The sequence below is a fragment of the Phoxinus phoxinus genome, assembly GCF_949152265.1.
Source record: "Phoxinus phoxinus genome assembly, chromosome: 22".
Classification (NCBI taxonomy): domain Eukaryota; kingdom Metazoa; phylum Chordata; class Actinopteri; order Cypriniformes; family Leuciscidae; genus Phoxinus; species Phoxinus phoxinus.
Genome location: NC_136897.1, coordinates 14,052,218 through 14,065,605, shown reverse-complemented (window position 1 = coordinate 14,065,605; position 13,388 = coordinate 14,052,218). Strand labels below are relative to the sequence as shown.

Sequence of the window (13,388 nt, the reverse complement as noted above, 5' to 3'; positions counted from 1 at the left end):
AGATCAATCTGTTCTGCGGTGGGAAGAAATGATTGAATTTTTATGCTTACTCACGCTTTCTGTTTTATATTGTCGCATGCCTTCCAGAAGCTTTTAATACCACATGATTAAGTTTAGATAGATTTATGGTTACAGTTAAGCTTTATGTTGTGTCTATGGTAGATGAATGAGTAGCAGTTCTAATGGCAATACTGCACATCTCTGGACTTTTTTTTTTTTTTTTTACATGATTGAGTTTCATGTTTGATTTTGCATAGAGTAGAGCAATAAAATGAATTTCATAGGTATTAGGCAATATGAATTTTAACACAGTGAAATGGCTCAATCCTATTTTAGAGAGAGAATTCTGAGACCCATTTTCTCATTAGATGCTTATGCAATGGTGATCTCATATTACTGCAGTCCAGACGGCTGCTGGATGTTGTAGCATCTGTTATTCATACTCATATATTGCCATCCACAAGGCATATGCAATGCAGCGTTCAGCCAGGAACACTGGCACAACAAATGTAGCATTAAACATAATTGTCTTTTATTTGCATCACAAACAGAATGGAGGAAGAGAAATGAGAGAGAGAAAGAAGGACAGATAGAGTCATCTCCATTTAGAAGGCAATCAGCCACTTTGTAATGGCAGATTAGAGCGTATCATTTTTTTCTGTTTTCTGCAGTGTTCCTGCGTGACTTTTGCCCATTTCCTCACGCTAAAAATAGCCCTGCTGAGCACACACTTCAAATCTGCCGGTGAGTATGCTGGAGGTCTCTCTTTCTCTCAGTCTCTCTCTCTCTCCATTCTTTTCCTTCTCTTTCAAGCCACCCCCCACCCTCATGACATAATCTCATACAGCAGGGGCCCATAACATTTTTTTAGTTGGTTCTCACTGGCAAATATCTCAACTGTCAAATTACATTCTTTAAAGAGGAATGTCAATTCTGTCATCATTTACTCACCCTCTTGTTGTCCCGACCTATGACTTTCTTTCTGTGGAACATACAAGAATATATTTTGAGATATGTCTCATTGTATTGTTTTATCCATACAATGAAAGTCAATGGTCACCAAAACCATTCAGTTAATAAAAAAAAATTCAAATGTTCATTTTGTTTGGCAGAAGATAGTCATACAGGTTTGGAACGACATGAGGTTGAGTTGATTTTTGCGCAGATTTCCATTTAAGAAAAATAACTTATTTGGTCACCACTTTTCAAATCATTTTACAGTCATCTCTTCATTGGCCATGTCTAAGGAAAATTTAGCAAAGTTCATCAAAGTTTATAGATATAAAAATAATATATTCATAAATTAGTATAATCAGGGCCGGATTAACCATTAGGGCAACTGGGCAATTGCCCAGGGGCCCAGGACATCTAAGGGGCCCAGGGTACCGTCAAATATTATGTCAAATATTATGATTAAAATGTCTCCACGATCTGCTTTTGAAGAAATATCGTAGGATCGTGCATTCTATCAGTTTGTCGTTCTGGCGCCTCCGTCTCAACATACTGTACAGCGCGACGTATATTCACATGAAATGCAGAGGAACGGGACACTGTAGTTTATAAAAATTTATTATTTGCATGTGTTTTAAAGACTTGCCGGTTAAACATGACATTCGCTGCTGATGTGCTGTTCTAACGAGCGCTTTTCTGAGCGCAATAACGTTACACCCCGACGCGCGCACATGCACTAAAGCCTGTCTAACAGCGCCTGTTACTGGACTAAGTTATCTTTCGAGTCTTATTGCTCTAATACTGTCAAATACACACAAGGTTTACATAAACAAAGTTGGTTATGTCTAAAGTGAAAGAACAGTAGAAAAAAATAAGAAAAAAATCTGCTTGTCAAATGCGTGTATATTAGGCTCGTTGCGCGCAGATCTTAAAGAGACAGTAGCCCTAATAGTAAACATGCAGATCCGCTTGTCCTTAAAGGGGTAGTTACCCAAAAATAAAAATGATGTCATTATTTACTCACTCACTCTAATGTTGTTCCATACATGTATTATTTTTTTCTTGTGCTGAACACAAAAGAAGATATTTTGAGGAGTGTGGCTAACCGGGCGGTTGCTGGTCCCCATTGACCATAGTAGGAAAAAAACTATTATGGAAGTCACTGGGGTACATCAACTGTTTGGTTACCCACATTCTTCCAAATAACTTTTATTTTCAACAGAAGAGGGAGACTTATTTGGGTTTGAAACGGCTTGAGAGAGTAGGCTAAATGATGACAATTAAAATATTCCCTGTTAATAAAACAACAAAATACAAAGAGCAAATCCCTCACTCTTGACTGAGAACTTTAATAGTAGCTTTAATAAGGCAGGCAAGGCAAGGCAAGTTTATTTATATAGCACATTTCATACACAATGGTAATTCAAAGTGCTTTACATAGAAGAAATTAAAATAATCAAAAGAAATAAGAATAATTAAAACAGTTTAGAGTAAAAAAATAAAAATAAAATAAAATAAAATACAGTGCAAACAGTCGGACGAACAGCGGCACAGTGCTCATTCAGTAAATGCAATGTTAAACAGAAGTGTTTTGAGTCTGGATTTGAATGTGGCTACAGTAGGAGCACACCTGATCTCTTCTGGAAGCTGGTTCCAGCTGCGGCTGGCATAATAGCTAAAAGCGGACTCTCCTTGCTTTGAGTGAACCCTTGGTATTTCTAGTTGATGTGATCCTAATGATCTCAGTGATCTGTTGGGTTTATATTCAGTGAGCATATCTGCAATGTATTGAGGTCCTAGGCCATTAAATGATTTATATACCAGTAATAATACTTTAAAATCAATCCTAAATGTGACTGGAAGCCAGTGTAAAGACCTGAGGACTGGTGTGATATGTTCATATTTTCTGGTTCTGCTCAGGATCCTGGCGGCAGCGTTCTGTACGAGCTGCAACTGTCTTATGGTCTTTTTGGGAAGGCCAGTGAGGAGTCCATTACAATAATCCACCCTGCTGGTGATGAAAGCATGCACAATTTTCTCTAAGTCTTGACTGGAAACAAAGCATCTAATTCTTGCAATATTTTTTAGATGATAGTATGCTGATTTAGTTATTGCTTTGACATGACTACTGAAGCTAAGGTCTGACTCTAGAGACACACCAAGATTCCTGACTTGATTTTTAGTTGTTTGACCTCTAGAGTGGAGGTATGCATTCACCTTGAGAACTTCATCTTTGTTTCCAAACGCAATGACTTCAGTTTTGTCTTTGTTTAACTGAAGAAAGTTTTGGCACATCCAGCTGTTGACTTCATCAATGCATTGGAACAGGGAGTCAATGGGGCTGTAATCGTTAGGCGATAGGGCTAAGTAGATCTGTGTGTCGTCTGCATAGCTGTGGTAAGAGATTTGGTTCTTTCTCATTATTTGGCTCATTGGAAGCATGTACAGGTTGAATAGGAGTGGCGCAAGAATTGAGCCTTGAGGAACTCCGCATGTCATGGATGTCCACTCAGACTTATGGTCTCCTATACTCACATAATAACCTCTCGCTTCTAAGTATGACCTGAACCATTTTAGGACTATCCCAGAAAGACCCACCCAGTTTTCCAGCCTGTCAAGAAGTATGTTGTGATCAACAGTGTCAAATGCAGCACTGAGGTCGAGTAGTACCAGCACTGATATTTTGCCTGTATCAGTATTTAAGCGAATATCGTTAATTATCTTTATGAGCGCTGTCTCTGTGCTGTGATGCGATCGGAAACCAGATTGAAAATTGTCAAAGTATCCATTTGAGCTTAAGAATTTGTTCAGCTGATTGAAAACAACTTTTTCAATGATCTTGCCAATGAAAGGAAGATTTGAGATCGGTCTATAATTGCTTAATATAGTCTTATCAAGATTACTCTTTTTTAGGAGGGGTTTGACAACTGCAGTTTTCAGGGAGTTTGGAAAACTTCCAGAGAGAAGTGAGGCATTTACCACTTCTAGGAGATCTGCTTCTAAGCTGTTTAACACACTTTTGAAGAAAGATGTGGGAAGAGCGTCAAGGGCGCAGGTTGATGTTTTAAGGTGCTGTACGGTTTCTTCCAAAATTTTGCCATCAATTTCTTTGAAATCAGACATAGTAACTTTCTCAGGTTGTGGTCTGATCTGTCTGACCCTAGTGCAACTCAAGGATGTGCTGATCACCTTTCTGATATTATTGATTTTCTCAGAGAAGAAAGAAGCAAACTCACTGCACTTGCTGTCTGAGAGCATTTCACTGGGAATCTGGCTCGGGGGGTTTGTTAATCTCTCTACAGTAGCAAAAAGAGTGCGTGTGTTGTTTAAGTTGCTGTTAATAATATTTGAGAAGAAAGTCTGTCTAGCTTTGCCTAGTTCCATATTGAAAGCATGTATGGTGTCTTTGTAGATGTTATAATGGACTACAAGTTTTGTCTTCCGCCACATGCGCTCTGCTTTTCTGCATTGTCTTTTCATATTTTGCACTGCTGTTGAGTTTCTCCAGGGTGCCTTTTGTCTACCACTCTTCCTGACCTTCACAGGAGCAATATCATCAATTACACTTTTAACTTTTGAGTTAAAAGAATCAAGGAGAAAATCAACAGAGTCAGCAGATATGCTTGGTGTTAAAGATATAGCCTTCATAAATAGTACACTAGTGTTCTCATTTAAGCATCTCTTTTTGACAGACACAGATCTAGCTTCAATGGCAGGAGAGATCAATATATCAAAGAAAATACAGAAATGATCAGACAGTGCTACATCCTTAATAACAATCGATGAAATGTTTAGACCCTTACTGATAAGTAAATCTAGAGTGTGTCCACGATTGTGTGTCGGTCCATGTACATGCTGAGTCAGATCAAAAGTTTTTAAAACAGTTTTGATTTCTTTTGCCATATTGTTTTCTGCATTGTCTATGTGGATGTTGAAATCTCCGGCAATAGCAAAACAGTCAAACTCTGAGGAAATGGTTGATAACAGTTCTGTAAAATCCTCAGCAAAGGCTGAAGAGTATTTTGGAGGCCTGTAAACAATGATTAGTAAAATGCGTGGAGCACCTTTTAACACAATACCCAGATATTCAAAAGACGGGTAATTACCAAATGATATTTGCTTACATGGATAGACATCTTTAAAAAGAGCAGCTACTCCCCCACCTCTCCTACCCGCTCTGCAGACACTCATAAAAGTATAGTTAGGAGGTGATGTTTCATTGAGGACAGTTGCACTGCAGTTGTCTTCTAGCCAAGTTTCATTTAGAAACATAAAATCCAGGTTGTATGTGGTTATTAAGTCATTGACTAGAAGTGATTTATTTTTAAGTGAGCAGATGTTTAAGAGTGCTAACTTAACAGTCTTACTTTTTGTCCGCACAGCAGTCTTAGTTTGGCGTGTAATAGGCACCAGATTAGATGGGTTTGCTGTACGGCTTTTGAAGGCCTTAGACTTTCTATCATGTAATCGAACAGCAATAGAGAAAGATACAGGCACACAGGGTTCCCGCTTGTTCTGTAAACATTTGAGAAAGTTACTGTTATCATAGCGGGGACCCGACACATATCAATGAGAGCTGGTATCAGTTGTTTTTAGTTCACCTCGAGCAGAAGGAGGAGGGTGTGAGCCCTGTCGTTGTGGCAGAGCCCGAAGAACTCTTGCAGGAGGGGGGGGAGGGCGAGCGGGGCCAGCTGGCTTTGGTGGTTTTGGGGCCTGCCGTTTTTTGGTTGATATCTGGGGGCTCGCAAAAGAGTGTGATAGTTTGGTTCCAGCAAAGACCAGTTTTTGTAATAAGAATCAATGTACAATTTATATAGTGAAGTCTATGTTGTGTTTTATTTTCATATTTCATATCATTTAATGACTTTCTTCAATGCTGTTAAATACACATACTGTAGCTGAAAAAATAAATATGTTTATTTCATTTGTATATTAAGTTAAGAAGGGGGGGGGGGGGGGGGGGGGGGGGGGGGGGGGGTCCTGCAAGTCATTGTGCCCAGGGGCCTCTGAACTCTTAATCCGGCCCTGAGTATAATTATAGATGGATGGATGGATGGAGATAAATGGATAGACAGAGTATAGACTGTGTCTCATTCAAACACTAATGTATCCATCACACTGCAGTCTGCTCTTTTATTTTGTTCAGCTCTACCCTGGTTATGAATATTAATAAGAATCAGATTGTAATGTGCTTTAATAAGAGCTCTCCTTTCCTCTCTACTCTGCCTTTGTCAGAGCCAATGAATGGATCGTACTCATCACAAGATGAGTTTGTACAACACTGAAGAGTCTTTATATTTCACCTCTATTCTGATCATTGCATGTTTGAAGGTCAAGGTCAGCTATTATTAACCACACTGAGCCAATGCCTAATTTTTAGATGCCACCCCCTATAGAAATATGGATCCATTTCCTGCTTTTTAATTATTATAATTTTTTTTACATTTATCTCCGACACAATGGACAACCTTTTAACTGAACAAAGTTTTCCGGCATTTCTAGAGCAGTAGAGCATAGGACAAACAACATGAAGTTTGAATGCCAGGCAATACATGAACTAGTAAAATATGTAACCTGAATGCAATGCAAGTTATCCTCAAGCACCGTCTAAATGTATGTATTTAATGTGCATCGTAAAAGTGTCACTTCATTCATATTATTGTGTAAAGGTCCCGATATACTTCAAGCAAAATCGAAGAGTGAACTGATGTGACGTAATTTTAAACAATCAGGCCAAAAACAAGTTCGTTTCAGGCGATTGAATAATAGGTGGGTGTGGCTCTGACTGGCTCCGCCTTCTTTGACATGGAAATCTTCTCTGGTTAATTTCTTCTGTTCCGTTCATCAAGTAAAAACAAATACACTGAACAGCACTGGAAATTGAAGTTGTACTTCTAATTAAAAGTGATTTTTTTTCATGTTTAATACCGTAAAACTACCTGCTTTAAATTAATGGATTGTAAAACATAATAATAAACATTACGTGACTTGACTGGAGTGGCGAATTTGCAGAGCTAGTGCAAACAAAGGCTTTAAAAACATCGCTGTGATCAGATGCTTTCTTAACTGATGTTTTCTCATTTTTGTTTATTTTATTATTGAGAGAAAAACATGCATATTTACATATTCATCTAAATCCCGCTCTCAGTAGCGTGGGTGGCGTCGGGGTGTTTGCTAACAGTAAACAGCTGCAAACGTATTTTTTACCCCTAAGCGAAGAACGAAAAAGACCTTTGCCGTGAGTGTATCGGAGCCTTAAGAGTTGCTGCAAGCATTTGCTTGTGCAGACCTCTGATGTACTTGAGACTGTCGTGGACTCCAGACAATGCGTGTTTGTGCTCACAGGGCCTCTTCCTGTTGTCATTTCAGCAGACATCTGAGAAGGACCACATTTCATGCTGACTCCACTCCAAGTTACAGAGAGGTAAATCAACACAATCTGTCTCCATTTTAAATTCATTTCCAGTAATGTGAACAGTTACAGTAAATCTAGAGCTCTTGTTAAAAAGCTCTTTTTTTTACTCTCTAACAGTATACTGGAAGACAAGAGGTGACATCACACTGATGGGAAAATAATTTTGCCATCTGAGACAAATGAATAAATGATTCCTGTCATCATAGGGCCAAATCGACAGTCTTAGATCCGCTGTTGCTCCCAGTTTAAATGGGATTGACATTTGTTAGTCTGTATAATTTTAGTAGTAATTTTTTTGTTGATCTGTTGTGCTATTTTAAAGGTTCCTAATTTTGTTATGGAGGTCTCTACAATAGGTTTATATGTGTCCAATGTCAAAAACACAAATTTTCTAATTATATACGTTGCAACATTACCTCTTTTTTCACGGTGTCTGAAACGATTCGGTCTCTCTAAACCCCTCCTTTTCGAGAGCCTACTCTGCTCTGATTGGTCAGATGGACCAATCTGTTGTGATTGGTCTACAGCTTACAGTGCATTGGGAAAAACGAAACGCCCATTGCCATATCTGAATTTCAGCTCCGAAGTTATCCTCTGCACTTACAAACGATGGCATCGGTTTTACGGTATCGATTCGATTTGACCTCGAGTCCTCATACTTTCGCTGCGCATGCGCATGTATTATCGTCATGTTGACAACACAAATCAAACTCTTCCAGGCCTCCGCTACAACTACAGTGTTTGAGGATGGGTCAAAGTAGATGTTGTTCATGGGCAAGCCAATGAAGACCATAGACTGGCATTATGCAAATTTGTTCCAAACCTAGTTTGTTTAATGCAGGAAGTAAGACTAGAATTACTGATGACTCGTTTCATGCAGGTCAGAATCAGTTCTTTACTTTGAGAGACAATAACTCCATTAATCGTGCACTTTGATCTTTGAAACTTTGCAGACCTTTTACATTCACAAACAGCTATATTACACACTACATGAAAGGTGATATTCGAAAAAGCATAATGGGGCACTTTAAATCATGACACCGTAATCTCCTGTAGCCGCTTGACAGTGGTGTGTCGAGGGTCTACTGAATGACATAATTGTTGTAGATTGCAGACGTGTGTGACGAGTCCCCCTTATTTTTCTCATATCTCTCTCTCTCTCTCTCTCTCTCTCTCTCTCTCTCTCTCTCTCTCTCTCTCTCTCTCTCTCTCTCTCTCTCTCTCTCTCTCTCTCTTTCTCTCGTATGCTCTCTGGGTTTCAGTGTTGTGTTACAAATATCGATCCCTCTCGTGCCATTGCGATCGATTTTCTGCTCTCAGCGTTCAGTTAGCTTGAGACTGCAGTGACCTCAATGCCAAGGTCACTTCCGATCACTATATATAATTTTTATCTTCAGCAATACACCACACTATAAAGAAGTTCGGAGTGATGAATGTAAATTTATTATTAAACTAAAAACCTTTATAATCTAATTCTAATTTAATAATAAATTAGAATTGGATTATAAAGGGACCATATATGTAATTATTTTAAAGGAAAATGCTGTAAAAAAAAAATATATATATTGATATACTGTATGGTCAATAAGTTATGCCAACATATGTTTTTACATTGCTTTAACTCATCAAAATAAGTTAAGCAATTTTAAACTCTTTTTTAAGTCGGTTTAGTGTAATTTTAAGTTGAAATAATTTAAACATCCAAGTTGATTGTACTAAACAATTTAAGGCAGCAACTTATTATATTATAGCCACCATGTTATATTATATTATATTATATTATATAATATTATTATATTATCTAGTTGTTTTCTTACAATAAATTTAACTGGTGCTTTGACTGTAGATGTTTGAATACCGGTAGTAGGATATTTGTCATATTGTCTGTTATTGATTAATTGACATTTTAAGCTTATCTTTAATTTGAGCTTTTAATAAGACGACACAAAAAATAAATCGCTGCCAGCTTATTCCAGCCATTTTGAGAATTGACTTATTTTGTCTATGAAGACATTTGTCAACGTGCACTTTTTTTGGTTGATGACAGGCCATTTTGGCTTCTAAATTGCAGGTCTCCTCCAACAGCTAAATATCAAACCACTTCCACATCACCACAAAATGTATGTTCTAGGATATTTTTGGAGTGCGGCCCCAAAGTACAGAGCAAAGCTTTCAGGATAAGGCAGTAAATGGGGAAGGTAAGAATAGGTCCGGCAAAGATAAATCCATTTAGTCTTCAACTGTCTTCCAAAATGTTCGCATCTAAATCGTGTTATTCTTATCTTCATATAACTTGTCTTAAAACAGCTGTAAAATATATATTATGTGGAAAGATACTTGTGTATATTCACTGTGAAAATACGTAAAAATGCTTATTTATGACAAATGATGAATGATAATTGGAAAACTTTTTTTACTTTTTCTTTTTTCAAACAAAAACAACCTTTTTATTTGGTAATACCTTTTAGATTAAACGGTTCTTTGAAAACAGAGTTTTATGAATACCGATTTGCTGTAAGAATAGAATGCCTGCCTCGCTAACCATTATTATACAAAGAGAATATTGAATCTAAGGACTTTCAAGAGTTTTAAAAAAGTAAATTTGGTCCAAATATGAAAATCTGCTTTGCATGAAAGCATTGCAATATAAGATGACATTTTCTGGTGGCTCAAACTGTTTTGCATTCAGAGTGGTCTCCTTCGCTCACGGCAAACAGAAAGACAAGCGAATTACTTTAAGCTGAAATTTATTTAAGGCCGCACCTGACACATTTCTGTAGCTTTTTAGAGCAGCAGGGCTTCAGTTTCCTTTCAAAGCTGCTCGGCTCTTCTGTGGTTTCAATGCTAATCTGCTCTCAGACATTATGCAGTGTATTTAGACCATGAACAAATCCCTGAATAGTTTCTATAAATGGGGGGTGTTTGTTTTATTTTGGTGGTGCGTGAATACCCCGGGCTGTTATACAGTAGTTAGACGTTACAGTAGTTAGAAGTCTAGTGTTATTAATTCAGCTGTTTTGATTTTTACCATCCATTCTCTGAAAATAAGAAAGGACAGATTTGTCTTTCTTTTAAAAGGTTAATCATCTCATCTCTAATGCTCATCCACCACATACTCAAACATCTAGCACTTTACTATTTGACCTAAGCCAATTATCTGCTTCCAGGTAATATGATCAACCTTTGGCCTGCTAAAAGTGTGTGTGTGTGTGTGTGTGTGTGTGTGTGTGTGTGTGTGTGTGTGTGTGTGTGTGTGTGTGTGTGTGTGTGTGTGTGTGTGTGTGTGTGTGTGTGTGTGTGTGTGTGTGTGTGTGTGTGTGTGTGTGTGTGTGTGTGTGTGTGTGTGTGTGTGTTCGTTCCCCAAACCTTTGTTCTCTTTTGTACATGAGGAGCTCATGAAGTATTCATGCTCAACACTGTTTTAATTCAGTTCTCTTTCGCTCCTGTGGTGGACAGTTCAATATCTTCTCTCATCCATCTCTGTGCCATACGTCTGAATTGCTCTTATTTCATAGTGACTCTGACTCTCACGGGTACAAATCAATGTGATTAAAATAATCTCTCCAAATTTCATGTTTTACTTGGGTTTGTCTGAAGAGTAGCAAATGCCTTTTCTTTAAGTTCTTTACCTGAAATGTGATATAGAATATCCTGATATACTCATTCTTGACATTTTTAGCTAAATTAACCCTTTAAACCCTGACATATTAAATAATAGTCAGACAAATATACTTTTTTTGAATGGAACTATTTATTGAAAAAAGAAGTTTGCTTATATTTTTGATGCAAATTTTTGGTACATCACACATTAATGGATAATGGATAATATACTATGATAAACGAGAATAGAAGGGAAAAACATCTCCGTATTATTCAGGAGCCTATAGAGTTAGCAAAAGCATGATATTTGGTGCAGTTGCTTCAAGTAAGATGAAATTCTGGTAGCTTGTAATGTAAATGAATGAGATCTGTATAACAGCAGGCTACATAAATCCATACAAATATCAGTTGTCACTCTGTATCTCCCAAAAATATGCTTAGTTACATTATATTTAAATGCTTAGTTTTATGATCAAATCCACAATGCAATACAATGATGATTTTGGGCAAGGTAGAAATAAATGTTCTTTAAAAGCCTAATGTATCATATTAGCATGAGGACTCACATTTTAACATGATTGTAAATGATCTATGGAAAATTCCGTGAACCAAAGTAGCAAAGTAGTCCAGTAAGTGTTCAACTTGAAATATTACTAACAATATAAAAGCTATTCTTGTTTACTTAATAAAAATCGGTTTCAAAGCAAAAAGACACGTGTACCACAACCTTTGGACATTTGGAGAATTAATTACACTAAAAGGCCTTTTACTTAAAAAAGTTTAAACTATCAATCTGATGACAGAAGGCATACAGTAGATTGTTTACAGCAGGTTTTTCATCAAATGTTTGATCATATATTAGAGGCCTTATATGCGTATCAAATATGTTACAGTAGGCTTTATATGGTTAAGGACAAAGAAACCATTATAATATAGTGCAAAGGCAAAAACACTGTAGTCGGTAGTATAAAATGATGACTTTAAGAAGAGGCAGAAGCCTTTGCCAAATGGTAGTGTTGTTGAGAAAACTTGAGACCAACATTTTGGTTTTGGTAGATAGCAGCCTCTCTGGTAACTCGATATTGATAGTACCATAAATCAATACCTTAGTCAACAAATAAACAGCCCTAGTGCACTCACGAAATGAGACTTGAGCTGTCAATAGTTTCAGTAATTGAATTTCAATAATTTCCGTTTATCTCATAACTCATAACAGTTCTCATGCTAATGCACTGAGTTGAAAAAAAGAATGTGCAAGTGTTGGGTTTGTGAAGTCATTAGTATGACACGCATAGTGGAATATAAGTGCATAAAGACACTGCATGCTTTTACACGTGTAAGATGTATTCGCCAATGCCATCTGATGGTCGTCTTATTGATATTTGTACAGAAATGCAATATTACTTTTTACAAGAAAACAATTTCACGTTTAATTCAATATGTTAGTTGCCATTTCTGTGTAATTAATTGAGAAATTGAATAGCAATTTCAGTGTGAAAATTGATTCTACACCCATTTTCATCTGTACAACTCAAAGGCTGATTGAATTGGAAACTTTATATAATTAAAATAAATGAGAAATACTGATTTTCATATTGCATCCCAAAATATACAATATAAAAAGTAAGTGATATTACCAAATTAAGTGATTTTACCTGTCCAATTGATTAAATAAAAAACCTTAATAACTAACCCCAGTAATCTGCTTCTTCTGCATGGGTGGTCATTAAGAGTCCTCTGAGTACCAAAGTATCAAATGAGGTCAAATAAACCAAATCTGTCTTGGGTTTTCCCCCGCCGTGGCCCTGTCCTCTAGCACTGCTGAGCTGAAGGGCAAACTCCCTGGCAACACGGTGTTTGCTGCAGTATTCATTTTAACAAGTGCTTGGAGGAAATCCCAATCCAATCTTCTTTTTAATGGAGTCACGTTTCCCTCACTCCACTATAGTGCACTTTGAAAACTTTGTTTGATAAAGCCATGTTAAGAGTTTGCAATCACATGCCTAATGCTGTAAACGCTCTACCATTGGATATTCATAGACACATGGAGATTAAGGAATGTTTTCGATTTAATACAAGTTCAGCTCAATTGACAGCATGCGTGGAATAATGTTGATTACCACAAAAAAGTTACAACTCGTCCCCTTTTAAATGAAGTGAATGGGACCAATTTTTGGAGGGTTCAAATGCAAAAATTCTAATATCAAAAGAGTCCAATTCTCACTATTGACTTCGACTTTTGCCTCAAACTCCTAATTACTGCTTATTAATAGTTAGTAATGTAGTTGTTTAGGTATTGGGTATGGGATTAATGGATGTAGAATAAATTCATGAGATTAAGGTATTAATTTGTGCTTTATAAATACTATAAATACAGCAAATATCATAGTAATATACATGCTAATAAGCAACTACTAGCTAA

General features: G+C 37.0%; 2 protein-coding genes across 4 annotated transcripts in view; one reads left to right on the top strand and one right to left on the bottom strand.

Moving 5' to 3' along the window:
• The window catches only part of tbl1xr1a (TBL1X/Y related 1a), a gene marked incomplete at its 5' end in the record, with an annotated part of 199,152 nt that overhangs the window by 77,492 nt on the left and 108,272 nt on the right, over positions 1 to 13,388 (top strand). The gene's annotated exons all lie outside the window — the stretch shown is intronic.
• On the bottom strand, positions 2,339 to 5,717 carry LOC306990454 (uncharacterized protein). 2 transcript variants are annotated; one of them, XM_079597329.1, is made up of 2 exons: positions 5,139 to 5,717; positions 2,339 to 5,102 (listed from the first exon to the last, which is right to left on the bottom strand). In XM_079597329.1, the coding sequence occupies exons 1-2, from the start codon at positions 5,221 to 5,223 to the stop codon at positions 2,509 to 2,511; spliced, it is 2,679 nt and encodes an 892-aa protein (XP_079453455.1). In that variant the 5' UTR covers positions 5,224 to 5,717; the 3' UTR covers positions 2,339 to 2,508. The 2 variants fall into 2 exon arrangements, with proteins under 2 accessions (XP_079453455.1, XP_079453456.1); XM_079597330.1 differs by having other exon boundaries at positions 2,339 to 5,198; positions 5,319 to 5,717.

Bases quoted from the DNA above. Each gene is read 5' to 3' on its own strand.
- LOC306990454 (XM_079597329.1), bottom strand. From the start codon at position 5,223: ATGTTTCTAAATGAAACTTGGCTAGAAGACAACTGCAGTGCAACTGTC. The intron at 5,103-5,138 runs GTGTCTGCAGAG...GTGGGGGAGTAG, and splicing joins TCCTAACTATACTTTTATGA to CTGCTCTTTTTAAAGATGTC.